This window comes from Schistosoma mansoni, chromosome W (genome assembly GCF_000237925.1).
Source record: "Schistosoma mansoni strain Puerto Rico chromosome W, complete genome".
NCBI classification, from domain to species: domain Eukaryota; kingdom Metazoa; phylum Platyhelminthes; class Trematoda; order Strigeidida; family Schistosomatidae; genus Schistosoma; species Schistosoma mansoni.
In genome coordinates, this window is record NC_031502.1 from 55754098 (window position 1) to 55779341 (window position 25244).

At 34.6% G+C, this 25244-nt stretch overlaps 1 protein-coding gene across 1 annotated transcript in view; it reads right to left on the reverse strand.

Annotated features, from left to right (window-relative positions):
• Smp_162970 (putative kalirin) overlaps nt 1–25244 on the reverse strand; it is a gene marked incomplete at its 5' end in the record, with an annotated part of 48799 nt that overhangs the window by 4036 nt on the left and 19519 nt on the right. Inside the window, 14 exons of the mRNA XM_018790224.1 lie at nt 280–801; nt 1289–1648; nt 2045–2479; nt 3397–3549; nt 5160–5313; nt 5976–6154; nt 7298–7495; nt 9387–9644; nt 10536–10737; nt 11394–11782; nt 12858–13044; nt 14323–14508; nt 23058–23398; nt 24036–24189. Coding sequence (XP_018655589.1) covers nt 280–801; nt 1289–1648; nt 2045–2479; nt 3397–3549; nt 5160–5313; nt 5976–6154; nt 7298–7495; nt 9387–9644; nt 10536–10737; nt 11394–11782; nt 12858–13044; nt 14323–14508; nt 23058–23398; nt 24036–24189 — 3718 coding nt within the window. The remainder of the gene's footprint in view (nt 1–279; nt 802–1288; nt 1649–2044; nt 2480–3396; nt 3550–5159; nt 5314–5975; nt 6155–7297; nt 7496–9386; nt 9645–10535; nt 10738–11393; nt 11783–12857; nt 13045–14322; nt 14509–23057; nt 23399–24035; nt 24190–25244) is intronic.

Below are 25244 nucleotides of genomic sequence, written 5' to 3' on the forward strand. Positions count from 1 at the left end.
ATGTTAATTTGGTTATTTATTCTCTGAAGAAGTGGCTTACACTAAGTCACGAAACGTCAGAAAATCTAATTTTTCTACTCATTGGGATATTACAAATATATAATTTATCTATAACAATCTACCCAATGCTCAATTTATTCGAAATTATCAAATTAAGACTTGGTAATGATACCTACAAAGACCAATAATTATGTTACAATTGATAATAATTGCATAAAAACAATTAAACCTTATAAGAGATGATCAGAAAACTAAATAAATGCTTTCTTGTTTACTTACCAATACTGATATCTGATTAATAGGTAATGCGTGTCGAAATCGACACTGTAATTTAGGTTTATGATTATCACTATTATCATTCAGCGATTTGTTTCCATTCAAGCTACTGCTATTTTCAGGTAGTGTAGTGGTGGTGGTTAATTCCATAGCTGCATCGGCGATAATCAAAGCATGATCGTATAGGAATAGATGCCTTGTGACAAAGTGTAATTCCACACCCTCTTCAAGTATATCCAATAAAAGTTCTTCATCTTGACCAAGAAAATGTGAACTACTAGTACTATTAGTTGATAAATCTGGTGAACCAGTAGTGGAATGAATGATTGGTATAGACGACTTTGATGAACCAGCAACCAGTTTAGTAGCAACATTAAGTCCACCATGTAAACGTAAATTTCCTATACCAGATAAACTTGCACCACCAGGTAGACCAATTAATTGTGGAACATCACCTAACTGTGTTTGACCGTCACCAGCTACTTCAGCAATTGTAGTCGCTAAACGATGCACAGTTTTAATGAGCTGAAATATGAGAAAATGGAAATATCATTTACGCTACATAAATTCATCAAACAATGATTTTTCCAGAGGATAAGTCTCGTTATATAATTATTATTATTAGCATCACCAAAGTTCATTTGATACTCAACAGTAGTGAGGAGCACGCAAACAGTTTCGAAGAAATCAATCACATCTTCATTCTGAACAAACTGCATGATTTATAATTAATAACAACCATAAACGAAAGCGAAGTAGTAACTAACTAAGGTTATGACAGAATCCTCACACTGATATGAGGAAAAGCGGAGCTAGATATGCCCTGTAGACAAACCAGATCAATAGAACTACATAGTTCATACGTATTGTAAGATCCTTTTCAAAAGTTCCGTTCACCTACACATTTCGTTGATCATTTTATTCCAATTGAAATGGTACTACTTACATCTAATTGTCTCTTTAAAACAAATATTCAAAAAAAAAACAATAATAATTACAACTAAAATTTTACTTTTTCGTGTTGAATTTCATTTTCAGAATTGTTACTAAGACTGTTGTTACTGATTTGCGCAATATCTGACCGACAATGATTATTAGTTATAGCAACATCATCCAAAAGGAAACTATCACCGGCACCATCAGTCCCATTATTCTGAACCTCCTTCACAGTTTTTGTATCTAATAACTCAGTTACATTTGGTCGAAGTGGAGGTTGTATTTCATTCATCGGCGGTGGTAACTCTACATCGACACTTTCTTCGGATACATTGTCCAGTAATAAACCGCCTAGTTCAAGTGTCTTTGGTTGTTGTTCATTATTAGTTTGACCATTAGTGGTTGATGTGGCAACGGGATAAGGTGTATTAAGCACCTGGAAATTATATCGTAAGAAAAAGTATAGGAAGTGAAATATGATTCTGACCACCATGAGAGGAACGGAGAAAAAAAAGCAAATCATGATTAATAGGGAAAACTGTGTAGACTGAATCTACTCTTCATAATACTACTCGTAAGTAGGTATTAAGTTATTGCACAATTTCTTTTTCTTATGCATATAATTAGATTGATACGATTGATTATATAATTACATTGAGTTAGTCTTGTTCACCTACTTGTACTTTTCGCCAATTCAATTGATTTATCAATTCAGCTAGATTTAAGCTAATATTGGAAACTAATTGTAAAAACAGAGTCTTAATATTAATAATAAGGAGGACTATATATCTTGATATTTCCAACCTATTTAATATTATTTTAGTGTACATACCTGAGATTGACTAATATCCACTTTCGATCCACGTTTACCAGGAGTTACACCAGCACTGTTAGTTGAACCACCGGTACTACGACGACCAGTACCGACTCCAGAAGGTAACCATTTTCGAACAGATGTACTTCCACGTCTCACACTTGATGACTGTCGTGAACTTGATGTAGAAGATTTACGACTACAAGGTGCTCCAATAAGACGTGATGGAATAAAACCTTCTTTAGTTGGTGAATTAGTTGATGTAGTTGTATTACGCACAATGATACGAATGAAAGCCCAATCTCCAGTGCCATTTGGATCAAATTTTACAATACTACCATTACTGCTATCGTTATCGTTATTTTCAATGGAAGGTAGGATTGGTTCATCACATCGGTGCAATAACTGAACAATTTGATGTGCTGACACAGAAATTTCATTATCCTTTTCAGCCTGGAAATAAGAATTATACGATATATCGTTGATTACATTTTAAAAAACATAAATTAAAAAACTTTAACGCCAATGAAAAGACTAATCTCAGAGACATGAGTTTACAACAGTGTGACAGTTCTATTATAGAAGTGCTTCGACAAATGAAGTTTGGAAACAATTTTGAAGTGCCTCTCTGCAATCATCAGTAAACGTTATCACTAAGGTGTTGATGGCTACGCGAAACGCATATAAAGCTGACAGGCAACCACGCCCTACCTAACCAGTTAGAATCAAGGTGCATCAAATACTGTCAAGTTATTGAGTCTATTGATCAAATTATAAGTGTCGGTCAGTCACAACGTAGAACCTGTTGGTATGTACATCAGTTCAAGATGCCAAACCTCATTAACACAGACAGATGAAGTTGTCAGACCAAGTCCCAGGATAGAAGGGGTAATAACAGTATAAAGTGATTGTTTAGAAAAAGGAACAAGATAGAGTCTTTTGCTTTTATAAAAATTAAGCTTTCAACTAAAACGTTAGTCAAAACTTTCCTAGTGATCAACACTAGTTTAAAATTTACCTACAATGAATAAATTTGAACTAGCTAAAGGTCTTTATCAAACTACTTTCATTCACAAAGTTGAATAGTTGATAAGATGAAACTCAATCTATACACTCTTAAATCACTAAAAACATATCTCTCTTACATACATAGAGACTAGAGAAACATTTCGATTCTTTACTTAGCTTTAAAATTGTTCCGACATAGAAACATACGAATTTTCAAATATAACATATTAATTCATCACTTCCTATCCATTTAAGCTTAGAACAGTTTTTCAAAAGAATGGAGGAATAAATGAATGAATCAACAGGAAACTGAAACCTATCAAAGTTAGAACCAAAAAGTGAAACCGAAAAACAAAATTCACCTGATAATTTTCAAGAATATAGAAAGTATCCAACATTTCAGTAGAATCATCAAATAGATTTGTTGAATTCGGATTTGGATTTTGATGTTGATATAAACTTTGTACACTGAATACACGTTCACGCATCACTTCACGTAAAGCCCGAACCCAATTCTTAAAAGAAGAAAATATTTAATACAAAAAAAAATTTAAAAAGGTCTCTGATGTAAAGCTGTATATCAGTCACTAAAAACCTTGAACCATAACACATAAATTAAGATTAGTTCCTTGATCATAACTCGCATGTTTTCACTTTCGATATGATTCAGACCAATTTGTGATATTTGCATAGACTTGATCATTTTTAAACCTCTCTAAAAGTAAGCAGAGATGGATATAGGCTAGCAGTGGAATCCAAGGCACGCGTTTCGTCCTATTTGGGACTCATCAGTTGGATGTACCTGCATCTCAAAGTTGAAGTTCACTCCGGGACTCGAACCCAGTACCTTTCCATTTCTGCTTACCATGCTTGTGAATTAAGGCTATATCGAGGCAATACGTACAGTATGCACATATGCCAATTAAAGACTGACCAGTTGCAGTCCTAACACATCGATGGGAAGATTCAAACAAACAATACTAAATGAATTCTCTTTAAAGGTATTCCTTTGAAAGTCAGATCACTGGGCCAAAGATAAGTCATATAAACGAGTATGTGCTTCACACGTTCCAATTACATTCAACTGTCAATGTTGTCATCAGCATAAAAAATTCTATGACCTTACCGAAGTGATGTATGTCTAAACATTAGTGCATATGCACTTAGTGCTTCATGTCTACCTAGGAATAAACACTTGTAATTTAGAAAAGTTTTCTGTTCCTTCAAGGTGGTTAGTACTTTAATGAAATATTGCATCAATAATTTAGTTGTTTGTAAGCAAACTAATAGCTTGTCTATATTACAAGTAATTTGATTTAATATAAGTCAAAAAGACTGTCATTATTTTATTTCCGAAAATGGAGGAAATGTCCAACATAACTAACAGTTCATTTTGTATTCTCAAAGTAAGACAACATAAACCTATACGAAATCAGCCTTATGAGTCCTCCAATACCAGATCCCATGGATTATAGAAGTTATTGTCACTCAATTAAAATATTTAGAAAAATTAAATAATTATGCCCCCAAATGCCCTGGTACGGCCGACAGTTAGGAGAGTCTGCTCTCCCTCTCCAAATGCTCTCACATGGCCACAAGTATATAGCATCTGACAGGGAAGTCCTACTCACTACCTTCTTGTGGCATTACTGTTGTTTACGAAATTGAGAGGATGAAATGCGAATGTCCGGCGCTTTAACCGAGTTGGTGGACACGGAGGGTTCACCTAGGGGAGTTGGAAAACCCTGACTCCAAACCAATGGTTCACATGGGCTCCAGTATCCTGAAGAAACAAATAGCGTATGAATCAATCGTTGGTCACCGGCTACCATGGGACTGCATCTCCTTACGATGCTCCACTGGTTTGGGGATCAGACTTTTAGGTTAAAGGCTCCGGGTGTGGCCCCCTAAGAAAACCACCTGTTTCAGTTTGGGCACCTGGGCAGTATCACAGCCCTCACACAAATCAAATGAGATTTGTGCGGCGCATATGTATTCGGTGCCCCTTTGTACCAATATTTATGTGTTCAAATAATAATAAATAATTATGCAAAAAAGATCATTGATTATACCTACTACTACTGATAAGTTGAATGGGTCACTTTTTTAAAACAAACATACTTACCTGTTTTAATTCAAGTGTACCAGCTTTTAACACCATACGATATTCATGAATCGGTGGAATACGTCCAGTCCACAGAGCAAATTTACATTGATCCCCCTCAATGTGTTCAGTAATATTACAATCAGCTAATAATAGTCGTGATTTATAAATATACCTTTTGGAGAAAGCACACATACATACAAATGAATAAACTGGTGAATTTGAAAATACAACACAAAATGTCAATGATAATAACCTAAACATCAAATGAAAACTGACTTAAGAATACTAAAAAGAAAATTTTTATATACAAGCATCAGACAATTGTTTAGTTCCAGCATGAGATTAATTGGTGAGTACCCACAACCCCCCTGGTGAATCTAACCCAGGAACATTTAGGACTTGGACGAATTAACTGTTCGCCAACTAAATCGACAGAAAATGTAACAACAACAATTATGTATATCGATAAAATGTAAATCATCAGTTGCCAACTGTGGTCAAAACGTTAGGAGTTCATTAAGAGATCTGAAGTTTCAGGATTCAATTGCTGGTGAGGTCGTGGATGTGCACTGCTGAAGTCCCATACTATGAACAAACAACTCTCTAATATTTCCTGGTCGTCGATAGTCATTTAATTAAAATCAATCTGTGATGTAAACTAGAAAATTTAATAATCTCTACAAACTCATTATATAAAAATGAAGGTTAGATTTTTTGAATAAAATAAGAAAAAGTAGATCCTGACGATCCGATAAATAACAAACTGAACAAGCATTCTTTTTAAGGAAAAATCCTGAAAGAAAATATTTGTGTACAACATACCACATCACTTACTTGGATTTATGTTCACCTGGTTGATTGGCCGCTTCTTTGGCCAATACTAAACAATGATCAAAAAGAAATACACGTCGTTCACGACTTTTCTTAATCAATTGTTTCGGTTCCCAAATAGTAAATTGATCTTGTAAAATGACATCACCTAAAGATGAAAGGGGAACATCTTCTGGAAGATTCTGAAGAAGAGGAAAAATCAAACAGAAGAATTTAAAGTTAATTGTATAAAATCTCATCATACAAACAACTTGATAATTACGGACAGATGGGTAAAATATAACATGAAGTAAATCTACATAATAGTGTATTCGGAAAATGTCTTGCAATGGACATTCATGTCTAGATCAAAACGTAACATCCATCCAAAAAGTCATTGACCTTTAGTTTGAGCCATTTTGATAGAAATATACAATTTGGTCGGCATCCACCTGAATATCATGACCAATAGTTGAAAATAATAGATGATATGATTAAGAATTGGTCGCAATGGTACAGATCCATAGTTCATCAAAAATATTGAGTTTTAAAAGTACTTTGTACCATTCATTCTGAAGATAACATCTTTCTTCTTAAATCATCTTCTTTATACCTAATCTATTTTCACAACCACTGGTACTACTACTGTAAATTTGTTGTTCGTCATGATAATTTCATCTTGGCATATTGATATGCTGTGACAACTTAAACCGAAGCGATCACTTCAATTAACATATCTACACAAGTAGGTTGGAAGAAAGCTAGGGGCGGTCAGACCAAAACATGGCACAAATTCATGAAGTCATTAACAATTGGACTGAGTCATGTTAGTAGGTGTGGACTACCTGGTTGGCATCCGCGAGATGATAGCAATCGATGGTTAGAGACCTTGAATGACATGGCTCAAAATCGTTTGCAATGGCGAAGGTGCATCCACTCTTTATGTTTTGCCAAATTCTAATCTGAATTCTTCATGTCTCTATCCTTTTTCTCTTTCCAAATTCATCTCACTGGATTATACTCCTTCAATAACATCTTCAAACCCTTATCTTTCACATAATGCTTATATTCTTACTACTTCTACCACTATGGGATTTGAATCGACAACTTCATCTCTGTGCTAATGTGGTATGGCAACTCGAACTGATGTACGTACGTACGAAGTTCTACGTTGTGACTGACTGACTGACTGATCTACACAAGTAATTGTCCGCAATCAATAGACGAGAGTTGGCATGTTACAAACCGATAGAGACATATGTTTTGTGCTTCTTTGTTTATACTGAATTTTGATTAACCGAAAACAATAATTATTTTAGTTTTTGATAAGATTCTATCAGATTTACCTGTAGCATACTTAAATGTAATGCATCATTAGCACGTTTCGGTACATTAAGCATAGCTTCTAATCCTTCACTAATTTCACCAATTCCAGCTGGATCACAACAATCGCGTAATTCACGTAATAATAATTGATATTTCGTAACACGTTGAACCGGTTTAATAAGATACGATTGTAATGGTTCAACAAGATTGAAATATAACTATTGAGAAAAAAAAATGAGCGAAATAGGGAAATAAGGTAAATGAAATTTAGATATTAGCACTTCTTTGTACTAGAATAATTTAGAATTCTATAAATGATTATGAAACAGAAACACTTATAGGTCAACATTATACAAACTGATAATGGAATAAAATATCTGTCTCTGACAATAATAACTACATATGTTGCAATGTATCTCCGTGAAAGGGAGCGGTATTTGATTTTTAGTGTGCAGGTATAGATTACAGCCTTGACTTCAACTACATTGCCAGCTAGTTGGTGGTATCGCCAAACCTTACAAAAATAAAAGTCCATAGCAGAATACAGAGATTTATAATTGATGAATAAGTTATATTACGATTTAAAATATTGATGACATATAGAGAATCGAGAAATAATTTCATGACTGTTGATGGAACTACAGTGAATAGATTCCTATCACTGAGAAAAAAATACGAGTACTCTTTGATAGACATTATTCAACCATTTATTGCAGTAACTATGATATATGGTTTGTTCTTGTAGCCTTAATATATTTTAAACCTGAAAACAACTTGAGACTGGTCACACAGAAACTTTTGGTGATCAGCTTTAAATGTATTAGCACTGTGCTTTTCAGACCTTGCAGTTGGTGCTGAAAAATTCAAGTGATAAGCTGAAATGTGTTATTTTTAAAGATGACTTCTCGTAACTTCCTTCTTTGATGTAAGGACAACAAGTGCTCCACTTAACAAACCTCGATTGATGGATGACGATAGCTAAGCCTAACCACTGTGTCAAAACAACAACCAAGCGAATGAACACAAAAGCATAATGAACGAACAAAATACTTGTCAGATTTCATAGCGTAACTTTGATGGTTGAATTTACATATAATGGGAGCTTAATTCAGAGCTATCACTCAGAAACTGTTAAGTGCATTTTTACATAGATCAAATAGTTTTATTCTCTATGAAAAATAAACACCGAGTCTTCACTTAATTAATTAGACGGAATATACCCCATTGAGACATAAAATAAGAAACAGTAGTTAAGCGAAGAGTTCTCTTTTCGGCGAATTCATTTTCAAAGCTGTACAATCACAAATATATACACTTCTTTTTCAGGATTAATAAATTAATTGTCATATAGTTCAATTTCAGAGACCCTGATAAGATAATACACAGAGTTCCCTTGAAAATATAAATCAGTTAGAGATCGAGCTAGTGTAAATTAAATGAAATGTATTTGCCTAAGAACATTGACGGTCTTATATATATGGAATACTGTTTGTGTATCCAGTTTAAGTAACCTACAAATACATTTGTACTTACTCAGATTTTACTGCTGTAACACCACGACGCGCTATGCTGACTAGTATTGGTGATGGTTGGAAGAAAGTTACGGGCGTCCAAACCAAAACGTGGCATCAGTCCACGAAGTCACTAACTTCTAGTCTGAGCCATGTTGTTAGATGCAAACTACTTGGTTGGGGTCCACGCAACTATCGTAACCAATGGTTGGAGACTCTAGGTGACATGGCTCAGGATCGATCACAATGGCGCAGGTGTATTCCCTATTTATCTTCCCTTAAACCTTGAGATTAAAATTGCTTCACAACTTTCTTCTTCCTATAATATATCCTTATATACAACCCATCTTTTATAAACTACCATCACTAAATTAACTATTTCTATGAATTCGGTGTTTATCCTGTTGTACTAACGATGTATGGCAACTTGAACCGATGCATAAATGTGCCTGATCCTACGTTTTAGCTGACTAACTGACTGACTGCTGCAACATAAAATTCGTAAAGTGAATAACTTTTATCAAGAGAGGTGAGTTTCATGGGGGAAAAATAAATACAATTAAGCAAAGAAAAAAACAACCCGTAAACTATTACTCACTTGTAAAGATTGAAAATAACCTTGTCCATGTTCAATAATTAACCTAGTAGATTCAGTATTATTCACACAATACTCTACATATAATTCAGCTAATCGATCACTATGCAAAACAAAACAATGTCCAACATCTTCCGGTAAGAAATCTCCACTTTCAGTGTATTTAGCTAATTCCGGTTCAAATGTTTGCTTATGAAATTCATATATAAGAGGTATATTACCAAAGACAGTATCCACTTGACCAATAAGCCCAGATGGAACCTAAAATAAACGTGAGAAAAACATAATGAAAGAAGAGAGTAAAGGATTTAAGGATACCAGTGAAATCAATGAAATGGAGATAACAAGGAACGGGAATCTGTACATATGAAGCTGAGAGACTATTTCTTCCAACACTCAATATGATTAATTAACTGATATTTTATACATATCAGTTGTATATCAACGTTAAGAATTGAAATATAATGTAATGTATGACTAATTTTTCACGTGGAAATCCAATATATATATATATATATATATATATATATATATATATATATATATATATAGTGTATTTCATCGAACGGATGAATAACCAACTTTAAAATCCACCACCGGTCGGCGGCCTATGCTCCACATGGGAGTAACAGGCGTAAGTAAGTACTCCCAAAACAAAACACTAGTAATGTTCTAAATAATTCATAAAAACTATTCAAATAAAACCCAATAGAAGAGTTTGTTTATTATTATTTTTGGCACTACTACACTAGGGATTCGCAACATGTCTACTCATAAATGGGTCAAACTAACAAATAACAGGCTAGACTGACAGTCTGTGAACCTAATAACTTTTTGTTTATTAATGTCTAAAACTGGTTTTTTTTTAAAAAAAAGTGTATTCATAGACAATTAATGACTGGCAGTAGATCAACTACAACCACTACTTATACAACATTCTGACTCATATACAGAGTCCTCTGTAGAAAACATTTGGGTAATAATTATTGTACTAAAGGTAGAGATGTAATAATCGACTGCAGAAACTAAAATAACAACCGACAGTAGATCGTAACTTGATAATTGATTTTTGTGAAGAAGGATTTTTTACAAGAAAAAAAGAATATATGGTTGATGACACTAACAAAACAAATCCGATTAAATAATACATACTTGAGCAGTTAACATTTTAGGTGGAGATACTAAACCTTTACGATAAGTGTCTATACATTGTTCTAATGATTGTATATAAAGACGTTCAGTTTGAATTAATTCACGTAGAAGATTTTCACGTCGACGTGCTAATCTACGCTGTTCCTGTGTTGTTCCAGAAGCAGCAGCTGCAGACGACACCAAATAAGATTCATTAGTCATACTTGTACCTGTACTACCACCAGTACCAGAACTACTGGTACTTGACACAGATGTTCTATAACAGTAGGAAACAAAGAATATATATATATATATATGTATATAAAACTCTAGAATTTGACTGGATTATCAAAATAATTAATCAATTTAAAACGGGAAACATGATTGACGATGAAATTACGTTAGAAGGAAGTTAAAGACATCCAAATGAAAATATGATATGGAGTCAAAGAGATATTGATTATTGAAATGTAGCATAGTGGAAGGGAACATACAGCTCGGTTATGATAATTGTAGTCTACAATTGAAAGTGTGATGAGATATGCTTTTAAATTGATTGGATTGATACAATCCTATTTATTCAGCTATAAAAACAATGCATTTCATTAAACTACAATGTTCTGATTTCGAGACTAAAAGTTGTGAAGTAAGGACTCAATTGAATAAAATGAAAGATGATTCAAAAAGGTCTCCTATTCAGCCGGACGACAGTATTATTACTAATAATGTAATTTATTGGGCCCCTCGAAATTAATAATCCACAGTAGCTTTAATCGTGGATTATCATCGGTCAGTAGAAAGTAATTTTACACACACACACACACAAATTATAAACCACTAATAAAGAATATTGTTCCTGAATAAAAATACATAACTAACCTATCAGGTTCCAGTTCAAGTGTTTTAGATCCAGGTTGTATATCAACTTTGGAAGACGGAGTAGTGATACTCTTTTTCAATTCAGAAGATTGATGATCCAATTTTTGGGAATCCTTAAATCCTTTACCACTTACAGTTGAAGAAGTATTCGACTGTGTATCACATAAACGAAGACGTTGTAAAAGTGATTCCATTTGAGTCGCATGACCAGGAGACAAAGGAGATGAAGAAGCAATCATAGATTCTAAACTTGCACATGCTCTATAAACTTCTTGCAACAGTGAAGGATTAATATTTGAAAGACACATTGAATTAGAAAACCCGGTTGATTTATTAATAATGGACTCTTGAACATTATGTACACGTTCGAGAAGATCTTCAATTTGACGCTGAAAAAAAACCAAGACATTTGATCCAAAGAATCACTGAAACTTAACAATTTATATGCAAATTATTGATTAAAATCAAGTTGGCAGTAACAGTAATAGTAATCCGAAGTAGATAACAAAATTCAAAACAGTACCAATAATTCGTGTATTACTACCGATATAATTCGTAATCGCATGTTATGGATTATATCAGAATCCAATCAAGATAAGTATATACAATTCACTAATTCATAACTGTATGCTATAAGCAGATATGATTGATTTAATTACTGAGTTTATCTCGGAGTAGAAGCCTATATCTAATGACAGAACAATGATAGTTAATGCAATTTAGACCTAACATTGAAAATGACAACGAGATAAACATGTAACTAACTTCCCAACTTCAAGCAACATGTTTTTATGTGGAGGTTAATGTTTAAAAGCTAAAAATCCATATCTCCTTGAAACATTGTTCTAGGAGAAAAAAGCATAATATAAAACGTGATAACAATAATAAAATTTATTATTTCCATAGTTGAAATCATAAGTCGATTGAAGCTAGACCACCACCGAAAACCTGGAAGCACAGGACGGCCGTTTCGTCCTATTGTGGAACTCCTCAGCAGTGTGCATCTACCATCCCGCAATCGCGAGATTCGAACACAAGACCTACCAGTCTCGCGCCGGAGAACTTAACCGATAGACCACTGAGCCGGCCGGCATCTAACGGTGTTAATGTCTAACTTCAACCAATCCACGATTTTGAACAACCGTTCACCAATTGTCTTTAGTGAGTTTATATCTCTACAACAGACTTGGTAGAACTCCATTGGTCACTGCTTCCCACTAGAACTCCAGGAAATATCTCTTGAAGTCAGTCACTTGCGCAGTGCTGAGGAGTTCCATGATAGGATGAAACGGCCATCCAGTGCTTCCAGGTTTTCGGTGGTGGTCTAGCTTCAATTGACTTATGATTTCAACTATGAAAATACTAAATTCTCCACAAAACCCCTTCTGATCAATAAAAATTTATGACGATTCTAGCGAACACGATTCATTTATTGTATAGGATATGTTGAACAAGTTAGTTTACCTTTAAATTCATAAAATAAGTACAATCATCTAAACGTCTACGTCGAACAGCCCATGCTTCTAGAACAGCTTTTTCTTTAGCCATTAATTCTGTCATAGCTAAGCGAATTTTCTCTTCAACTTCTACACGTCCTGTAGTACTAGTTGGTTGACGATGTAAATATTTACTAAATAAATCAGATGTACGCCTAAAATAATTGAAATATACAAAGCAAAAATAAAATTATCCAAATAAAAAGAATAATAATTCATGACCTTAAATACTGCTTAGCCATGTAATTTATTATAATGAAACCGTTATATGTGATAATATCGGCATCCGTTTAGGATGCACGTAAGCCAACAAAGACTGATCAGTGACAATCCCTAACATAAATAGTGGGAAAAGAGAAAGTAAAATAAATGAAAACTTGACCGATGTAAGCATAAGGTTATGTATCTATGAGATTTCTTTAAGTCAGTCAGTCAGTCACAACGTTGAACTTCGTACGTACGTACATCAATTCGAGTTGTCATACCACATTAGCACAGAGATACAGTTGTCCATTCAAATCCCATAGTGGTAGAAGTAAGAGTTTAAGCATTAATGTGAAAGATTAGGGTTTGAAGATGTTATTGAAGGAGTATAATCCAGTGAAATGAATTTGGAAAGAGAAAAAAGAAAGGGACATGAAGAATTCAGATTAGAATTTGAATTTTTCTTTAAGGAGAGAATTGATGGAAGGTGATTTAAATTTTATAAAATCTTTGTCGATTCTTTTCATTCTAGTCATCTCACAAGAATGAAATTTTAGATACAACTAAGGGAAAACCAGCACCTAGGTTTCGTGCCAGTTGGTATCTCCTCAAAACTCGGGAAGTCTAGGGTTACAGACGGGAATATTAGCATTGAGATATTCGTGACTGACTCTTTGTAGGACTGATTGAGTAGTAAATAAATTTCCAAGTTTAACTAGTTCTTTAAGGTTGATATAATTTTATCCACCAATCAGCAGCAATTTGTACACTGTAATCTCACATACATATACCATAGGAAAATAACCCAGCTAGATTATTAGTTATCACAGATACAAATTCTTCCATACTTTCACTTACCCAACCTTGATTTTTCTATTTCCTTAAATACAAAATGTTTACATTTTTTTCTTATTTTTCAACTTGTTTTGATTCTACTTAGTTAGTAGTACATAAACGTTCTTTTCACAGTAATCTCTTTAGTTTACACATTCACTAAGTAAAATACATTGGTGATTAGAACATGCTTATCTGCTCGTTATCAGTGAAAGTTGTTGAATTACTTTTTTGTTGAAAAGAAACAGGATTTGGTATGAAAAAGAAATGAAATTTTCAAAATAATATTACCAAGTGGAGGAGAGCTGTAATACGATGTGGATCAATTGCAAAACAAGACAGGACGGAGACTATTAACTCTTCATTCTTCTATATCCACTAATAATGTCACTTACCTAGCTAGCATACAAGCTTTTAAGAATGCTTCTTTTTGTTCTGCATGTTTTGATGATAATTGAGCTAAATAGCTTGTAGGATCACCACTATTTATAGCTTTTTCATTTTGGCACCAATCCTCTTCACGACGATATTCTTTTTCTAGAGACCATAAAACTGAAGTCACTTGATCCGATGTTCGATACCTATTGGGGTTGTTTTTTATCACACAAAAAAAATGAAAGTAGTAACAGCAATACTTGGACATCGATGAGAATGAATTGGAAAACAGTAAAAAAACGAAAGTATGATTGTAAATTATAGTGTGATAATTGTTTGTGTACACAAAAAAAAGAAGGCTAACATACACAATATGAAAGTGTGATATTAAATAACTGATAGTAGGTAATGAATGTCCGTTAAAATTATAGACGACGAGGTCTATAAACGAGATAATACTGAGCAATATAAATAATAGACTGTTTGCAATTTTTATCAAAGATACAATGATAACACAGAAATACGGATGAAATGAACTTATATCAGTCAAAAGAGTATATATTAAGTAAATATACAAATCAGATGGGATCACCGGGTAAGTAATAGTGAGGTTAGACACAGGGCATCAGGGAATGATGGGAAATCAGTTGATGAGGTCATGAATCTTCATCGACTGAGATGGTTAGGCCACGTGTTACGTATGCCTGAACACCGATTACCACGACGCGCTATGCTGACTAGTATTTGCGATGGTTGGAAGAAAGTTAAGGGTCGCCAAACCAACAAGTGGCATCAGTCCACAAAGTCACTAACTTCTAGTCTGAGCCATATTGGTAGATGCAGACTACTTGGTTGGGGTCCGCGTGACTATCGTAACCAATGGTTGGAGACTCTAAGTGACATGGCTCAGAATCGCTCACAGTGGCACAGATGTATACACTCTTTATCTTTCCTTAAATTCTGAGATTAAAATTCCTTCATATCTGTCTTTCTTCCTGTACTATATCCTTATATACAACCTTTCTTTTAAATATTACCACCACTAAATGAACTACTATGAATTTGGTGTTCATCTTGTTGTGCAAATGAGGTAATGGCAACTTGGACAGATGCATATGTGTGTCCGGTCCTACGTTGTAGCTGACCGACTGACTGAAATATACAAGCTATCTAAAGGTTGAAATATTACACATTGTATAGAATCATGTAATATTGTGGGGCAAAAAAAATGCTAAAAATGTGAAAGTCATTAACATTATACAAAATCAACAGACAAATATTTTAGTTTTTCGTCATTTACATTTTAAAAATATCAATCTATCAATAATTTGAACTAGTAACCCGTATTCAGAAAGTTACTGAAAGCTGTGAAAAATGTAACCTTTTTAATTTCTAGGTAGTTATTAATTGTATATACATATATATATGGACTTCGCAGATGACCTAGCGTTCTTATCTCATACATACGAACAAATACAGATGAAGACAACAAATGTAGCTGCAGGCCTTGCATGAATAGGCCTCAACATACACAAACGAACGAACAAGATTCTCAAGTACAACACGGAGAACACCAACTCAGTCACAGTTGACGGAGAAACTATGGAAGATGTAGAAACATTCACGTACCAGGAGAGCATCATTGATGAACAAGGGGGATCTGATTCAGACATAAACGCGAGGATTGGGGAAGCAAGAACCGCATTCCTACAATTGAAGAACATATGGAACTCAAAACAACTGTAAATCAATATCGAAGGGAGAATCTTCAATACGAACGTCAAGACAGTTAGTCCTACTGTACGGAGGGAGCTGAAACGTGGAGAACTACTACATCCATCGTCAAGAAGGTGCAAGTAATTATAAAAAGTTGTTTACCCAAAATACTCAACATTCACTGGCCAGATACTATCAGCAACAGCGTTTTATGTGAGAGGACAAACCAACTTCCAGTTGAAGAGGAAATTAGGAAAAGACGTTGGAAGTGGATCGGACATACATTTAGGAAATCACCAATGTACATTACAAGGCAATCCCTAATTTGGAATCCGGAAGGGAAGCAGAAAAGAGGAAGACCAAAGGACTCATTACGCCGGAAATAGAAGCAGATATGAAAAGGATGAATAACAACTGGAAAGCAAGGCTCAGGACAGAGTTGGATAGAGAATGCTGGTGAGCGGCCTATGCTCCTCCTCCGCGAGGGGTAACAGGCGTAAGGAATAATTAGTAAGTAGTATATATATATATATATAGTTCACTCCAAGATCTTTTCTTATTACGTTTATCAGCTCTGATAATTTTAAACAACATTTCTCATGGATAAATCTGACTACCATAAGAACAGATCAGAAGAGGTTTTGTGGAGATTTAGTATTTTCATAGTTGAAACCATGAGTCGATTGAGGCTAGACCACCATAGAAAACCTGGAAACACTGGACGGTCACTTCGTCCTACTATGGGACTCATCAGCAGTGCGCATCCACGATCCCGCACTCGCGAGATTCGAACACAAGACCTACCAGTCTCGCGCCGGAGAACTTAACCGATAGACCACTGAGCCGGCCGGCATCCAACGGTGTTAATGTCTAACTTCAACCAATCCATGATGGAAAATAATAGTAATAATTATTTCCAACTAATATCAATATTAATGAATATAAGATAACAACAATTATGAAAGAATTACAACATATTAGAAAGGAAGAGCATTTCCCATGTTGATAAATGTAAAACATTAAAAAGGAAAAAAAATTTTTTTAAATACATAGAGATAGATTCCTGGGTAATGAAAGTAGACATCAAAGGTTACGTCATAGCAAATATAAAATTGGATAAACTAATAGAGTGTGATGAGTAAAGCATACAAAAAAATTTGACGTCATAATAGAGAAAAGGGCTTTGATACATCATAACAACCCATGATCCTTTTATTAGGATGAACTATAATAATATCAGAATTATTTAGCAATCCTTTGAATGATTTGAAATCCTGACAAGTTAATATACTTCTCTAATTCTTTTAAATAAGATATTACGTTAATGAATCATGACAAATAAAAGTTACCGGAGTAATGAGAGATTTACCCTATTGAATAAACAAGTTTAGTTTCAGTCTTTTAATAGCAATAACCTCGGTAAAATGTAGTAAATTCGAATACGTTTGAGTATTGATTATCTTGAAAGATTTTGAAATATATACTGATGGGTATGCAATAATGAAATTGAAAGTAATAAGTCATTCAACAGATTACTTCGTCGTTGTCCTGAGATTTGCATCAATTCAAAACAACACTTACAACAGACTACAGAGATTAAATTATGTAGATATGTACGGTATAACTCAATAATCAACTAAATGTAATATCCATTTTAAATACATTTAGAATACACCTAAGTAGGACATGTGAAATAAACAGAAATAAGATGAACACATTTACAGACACTCGACAGGAAATAAGATAAACCATACTACCACTAACTCGACGGAAGGAAGACAACACTCAACTGATCGCACAAGAACAAAAAGTCTTCAAGAAACTCAGAACTAGAGATAGTGTCATATAATTCTAGTAGAAAAACGATGCACTACAATAATTATGGAGAGGGAAGAATAAATCAGAAAAGATGGAGAACTACTTGAGAATAAAAGTGTACATAAATCAATGGACACAAACTCATCAAAATGTTAGACAATAAAACCTCAAGGACTTTAAACAAACTTGTCAAAGCAGGGTGAATATCAAAGCGAGATCAATGGAAAATGAAATCCAATAGACCAATACTCCCACAATTCAATGGCAGGCTGAAAATACACAAAACAAACACTCCACTACATCCAACTGTAGCACTCCCCAGAAACCAAACATACGATTTGACGAGGGAAGTGTCACGAATATTGAGAAATTTAGCGGATTTAACCAATCACTCCATCAAATCTCTCATACAATTCCTGGATAAGACTAAGGAAATTCAAATCAACAACGACGAACTGATATCCCTCAATGTTACAGCCTTATCCACCTCAACTGAACCAAGCTTAGAAAACGAAACTCTATCCCTGCTCCACAGCAAAGCACAAACCTTCCAAAGTACGCGAAGTTACAAAGTCAAAGTTTACTAGAACTTATAGATCCCTGTCAAACATAACATACTTTCAATTCAACAATACAATTTACGAACAAACGAAAAGAACACCGATGGGATCATCAATATCAGGATTTATTGCAGAAGCAGTGATGTAGAAACTGAAGGCCTCGGTTTTATCTGTGTTTAGGCCGAAAATGGCATATAAGCTCAGTATGTTTGAAATACAATGACTCATACTGCAGAGGCTGATATTGCTCTCTAACTGGCGGCATCGTCATGTCATATATTAAAAAGGGCATACAGGCGGTCACAAGTATAACACAGACCAAAGGAAGATACAATCAAAAGAGGTAGATAATAACAGATTAAAGGTCAACAATAACCAATCAAGATCGAGGTCGACAGGATAAACTGAGTCATATATAGAAAAATTCTAATACATCATTTCTACCTGAAGTTGTTCAGAAGAACAATGAAAGTTCCACAACCAAATCTACCAACTCAGAGAAAAAAACTCCACCTAAAAGGACATACATAATACATCTACAGATGTTGGTCAGGTGCTAGCAATACAGAGCGTGGTACAAACGTGTACTAACCCATATTGCCACACTACATTACCATGACAACAAGAAGAGTAAATGAATTGAAATAATCATAGTGCAAGTGATAACAAGAAAGACCAACCATTGAGAACATAGTTTGAGATGAACGAATGAAAAAGTACCTATAAAGAAATACTGAGACTCAATATGAACTAAAGAACAACTGGAACTCAAAATAATTGTCAATCAACACCAAGATTAGAATTTTCAATACAAATGTCAAGACAGTTCTACTGTATGGGGCGGAGACGTGGAGAACTACGAAAGCCATCATCTACAAGACACAGGTGTTTATTAACAGTTACTTATGCAAGATACTTCGGATCCGTTGGCCAGACAATATCAGCTACAAGTTACTGTGGGAGACAACAAACCAGATTCCAGCAGAGGAAGAAATCAGGAAGAAGCGCTGGAAGTTGATTGGGCACATTTTGAGGAAATCACCCAATTGCACCACAAGACAAGCCCTCACATGGAATCCTGAAGGTCAAAGGAAAAGAGGAAGACCAAAGAACACATTACGCCAACAAATAGAGACAGACATGAGAAGAATGAACAAAAACCGGATAGAACTAGAAAAGAAGGCCCAGGACAGAGTGGGTTGGAGAAAGCTGGTCGGCGGCCTATGCTCCATTGGGAGTAACAGGCGTAAGTAAGAAAGTAAGTAATATCAATAGAAGGATGCAGAGAAAATATATCGGCACTCTCATTCAACGTCTGTAACCAATGATCACATGAATTCGGAAGAGCCAATATCCATCTACGAACATTCTTCAGGTCATCAGCCAGTGAATGAATGAATTAATGTCACGTCTTAGTTTAACTATATTTTCTAATTTTTTATCAACTTATATTCTTCACCAGGAGGTATCACAAATCGAAGTCCGTCCATGGCAGTTTAGTGTAATTTAATACAAAACTATCAAAAACTACAAAATGTTAATTTATGAAACTAAATGAAATTAGTCATTACTATCTCTATCCTTATAGTATTAAGAATAAGTGAATAAGTAAATCCAATGTAATCATTAAGTAGTATCATAGTTTAGTAGCTTACATATATATACATTTTACGTGACTAATATACATATATATACATAGAATTATCTATTAATGGGCTAAACAACATTTCTAGATGACATTTCAAACCACTAGAGTATACACACATATATGTGTACACATAGATATAGATTGACTGGACTTCTTGTTTGTCATTAATTATAACGTTTTTCTTTGTTTATTTTCTATATTGGATACAAAACAAAAGTATAGGATAGAAGATATCATTGGATAGTCTTTTCTTTTTTTTACGGATAAGACTTTTCAATGGCTAACTCATGACTAGATTGTAGCTGTTGCTATCATGATTAACATTATTATTGAATGTGTAAAACCATGGCGCCAACTCCCTTAATTATTTGCACTATATATATCCAAAATAAAACGGTATTACAACAAATTACAGAATGATGATACAATTATATCACTAGTAGACCAGCGGAGAAATAATATACAGAGATAAAACATCAGTCAAAAATAATAATATTAATATGTAAGGGAGTGTACAATTCAATTACTCTTTCCACGTTCGTGTACTGGACTATAATAGAGAAACCTCAGTCAGTCAGTCAGCTACTACGTAGGACCAGGAACATTTATGCATCGGTCCAAGTTGCCATACCTCGTTAGCACAACAAGATGAACACTGGATTCACAGAAGTAGTTGATTTAGTGGTGGTAATATATAAAGGAAAGGTTGTATATACGTATATAGTATAGCAAGGAAGAAAGTTATGAAGCCTACTGTTTAGCTGTATAAAATTAAGTTGAATAACTTTACACAAACCACAATGACTATTATTACTTAACACAAACAAGTACATGATGAAAATGATTGGTGTAATAAGAAAGCAAATAGAAAAAAGTTCAATACTAACACCGCAATTGACAATGAGTTATACAGTTGGGTCAGTCAGTCAGCTACAACGTAGGACCAGGCACATATATGCATCGGTCCAAGTTGCCATACCTCGTTAGCACAACAAGATACAGTTGGGTACAAAGTCTAAAGTAAGGTATGCTCATTGAACATATGTAAATACATTTTTACTGGTCATAACACAGTTAGTTGAATGATAACAATGACAGACAGACAAAGAATTTAAACAACTAAGTGAGCAGGAAAATTGTCTAGCTTACAAGGACAACTGATCAATAATAAGACATTTTATAGGTTTCTAATAGCTAACCATCGAGAAAATAACTACGATTTGAAGATACTACAGGATCACAGATTATATAACAAACAAAATGCTTTCAGAAAATCTAACAGGAATTAGTGTTTAAGAAACCATCTCCCAATATAAATGTTACGATTACACAGGGATAACTTTTCTTCAGTTATACAATACAAATTTGAACTTTTTCATACTTAGATACCTCAACAAAACATGTTCCTAAATTTTTTCCCTTACTTTTTTGATATAGCATAAGCTAAATTTTGATTTTTTTTCATGCAAAAGGCCAGAACTACTTTCTTATCACTTCTGATATTGAACAACAACTGACGTGTTATTGTCCTATATTCCACTAGGTACCCCCAACCGTTGCTGATACCTTGACGTGGTGGTCGTACTTGCAAATCGTGATGAACCAATCGAGCTATACTGGCTGGAACAATCGTTCCTCAAGGTCCTACCATGCCAGACAGGTCGGTTGAAGAGCGGTGAGACTAAAAGCAGCAAACCCAACATCCGAAGGCGAAGTCGTACTGCTGACTGTACAGAGGTGTGACAGCAGTGTGGTGTTTCCTTCAGACAACCAGCATAACAGCAATGCTGCCTTCCCAGAAGGAGAGGTGGGGTTAGAAAAGGTCGACCCTCAAAATGCACACCTCGCCTTATCCCACAGATATCCGTCTCCGGCGGTAAGGTCCCAACAAGTATGGAGTTAACACAAAAACTACCCACAAAAAGGTCGTGTGTGACCGACCTCAAGCAGTTGTCCCTTGGGCACTGCGGTCACGCTCTCAGGTCATTAAGACCACTTCTAACCCAATTTCCTTTTCAGGTACCTCTAGAAGAACTCTTCCACAGTGTGAGCAATCGGGATGTGATAACTGCCCTCATACATCTAACAGCACTCAAGACCATTAGGTACCCTATTATCAAGCTAAACATAAACCCAACACTCTACTTAGCATCGGGATATGAGAGTAATAGAAGCTGTGTATTGAGTTTTTATAGAAACCTATTCGTTCTTTAATCATAATGTTTAATTAGTTCCCTAGGAAAACACTTTGTATTTGCAGATTTAATTGAAAGGCATTAAACAAATATAACAAACCGGTTCCATGAAATCATATAGAATATTGATGATATATATATATATATTTTTATATCCCAATGAGTAAAGGAACTTGTATTTCTGACGTTTCGTGACTTAATGTAAGCCACTTCTTCAGAGTAAATAAATAACCAACATTAAATTAACATAAGTTTAAATATTACTAAAAATATTTTGAATTGTTTCCTTCGTGTTATTTAAATTCGCGCTAATTTAATTTCGGCTTTTAATTTACTTTGAAGAAGTGGTTGACATTGTCATGAAATGTCAAAAATACAAGTCTTTTTTTACTCATAAGGAAATCAGAAGTGGTTTGGTGGAGATTTTAGATCATGAGTCAATTAAAGCTAGACCACTGCTGAGGAGCATATGTATGTGGCGCATATGTATCTGGTGCCCTTTTGTACCAATATGTATGTGTTTAAATAAATAAAATAAATAAACTGCTGAGGAGTCCCACAATAGGACGAAACGGCCTTCCAGTGCTTCCAGGTTTTAAGTGGTGGTGGTCTAGCTTCAATTGACTCATGATCTCAACTCATAAGCATATAACAAAAATATATTTACTATTAACTTACTACCCAATGCTCAATTTATTTGAAACTATCAAGTCCAAAATTGGCATTGATACATTTAGAATACTAAGAGAATTACTTAGAGTCTAAGCACAAATTATCCCATGAAACATATATATATTGAAATGATAAATCAAATTTACCAATTAGTTGCAGAAATAAGTAGTTTATGACGTTCTTCAGCAGCATAAACTAATTTTTGCCATCGATTTGCTACTGTTTCAGCAACAGATTGATAATCTTTACGTCTTGGATGTTCATTATTTGCAGAATTTGCATTTATTGTTGATGTATTATTTAATGTTGTCTGTTGTAAAAAATAACTTGCACGTGCAGCACATTGAACTGCTTGAGGATGTGCATCATTTAAAACTGGTTGAAATTTTTCATGATCAGCATAAAGAGTTTCTGCTTCAGTTAGACTAGATGGAATAACAGCAGTTTGATGTAAAATACTTTCACATTGACCTATCCAATGTAACACCTAAATTATTTGTGCATCATGAATAGAAATTTAAAAAAATGAAATTATCAGATTGCAATAGTATTGAGTGATGAAAAAACTGTTTACAGTATCAAGGTTATTCTACGTAAACAAAAAGAAGCAGTGTGCTATCAGTCTAAACAATTAGACTATTCATCAATGCGAAGATTCAAACAAACAATACTAAGTTAAATTTAAACTTCAACCCATTGCACAAGCAAGTGGCTATCAGGACTCAGTGGCCGAGTGGATAACGCGATGGCGTTTGAAGCGAAAGGTACTTGGCTCGAGCCCCAGAGTGAACATCAACTCTGAGATGCAGGTACATCCAGCTGACGAATCCCAAATAGGACGAAACGCGCGTCAAACTGGATTCTACTGCTAGCCACTATCCATCTCTGCTTACCATATATATCGGCATGTTTAGTTAAAGGGACAATGCTAACTAATCAATGATACTGACTAATAAAGTGAATAAACTGAGACCACCACATACACACATAAATGACTATAATTAAAAACAAATAAAGTTTTATTTATATAGAATAGAAATTAGATTTTTTTTAAAATTTCCTCTGCCTGTCTTATTTTCGTTTAGTATTTTTATCAGAAGGGGTATTTTTATTTACTTACTTACCTGTCTACTTTGTAATTGAAGACGACGCCAGTCTAATTCACCATTCAAACGTTCATTCAATACATCAACTGATGTTACAACATCAGCAAGTTCAGTCATTAAACGATGAACTCGTTCTACAGCAGTTTCTGCACTATCACCCATACCAGAATCACTGGAACCTGGGCCACCTTTTAAAGGAAATAAATAGAAGTAACTTAAAGTTTAATGGGTTTTTTTTCTTTTCAATTTTTAATCAAATTATTCAAAATATTAAAGTTATTTAGAAAATAGAAACTAAACTACATTATATTCTGCTCAGTAGTGACTCACTACAAAATGCTTTGGAATTTCTTGTGCGAAGTCGCTACAGATGGTGAGTTTACAAATGTCGAGAGGGAAACAGTTCTCAATGAGATTAAATAGTTATTGTACCATATCACAAAATGACTCAAGTTGAAACTGGATTATATGCATCAATTCAATGGCTCTAGTGGTTGTTTCCCCAGAGACCTGAAGATTCTAAGTTTACTCTACTACTCATTTCCTTACTAGATTAAAACAACTGTTTAGTGCCCCCTAGTTTACAATGGTACCTCAACTGAGATCAATTAGTGGGAAATAAAAACTTTAAATTCAACAAATTTCCATAAACAAAAAAAAGACTGCGTTCTAAAAATATTGATTTTTCACCACTTAAATTACAGTTACGTAATTTATTTTTCCAGCTGACGAGTCCTAAATAGGACGAAACGCGAGTCCTGGATTCCACTGATAGCCACTATCTATCTTTGCTTATAGTAATTTTTGTGTTACAATTGAAACTAATAAAGTATTTCTGACCGAAAACAATGATATACGATATTCCAGAACAGAGTAAAAACAAAATAATATAATTTTATAGTCGAAAGCGTGAGTCAATTGAAGCTAGACCACCATGGAAAACCTGGAAACACTGGACGGCCGTTTCGTCCTATTATGGGACTCCTCAGCAGTGCGCATCCACGAACCCGCTCTCGTGAGATTCGAACCCAGGACCTACTAGTCTTGAGCCGAAGCCCTTAACCGATAGACCACTGAGCTGGCATCCAACGGTGTTAATGTCTAACTTCAACTGATCCACGAAGTTGAGCAACCATTCACCAATTGTCTTCAGTGAGTTCCTATCTCGGTTAAGGGCTTCGGCTCGAGACTGGTAGGTCCTGGGTTCGAATCTCGCGAGAGCGGGTT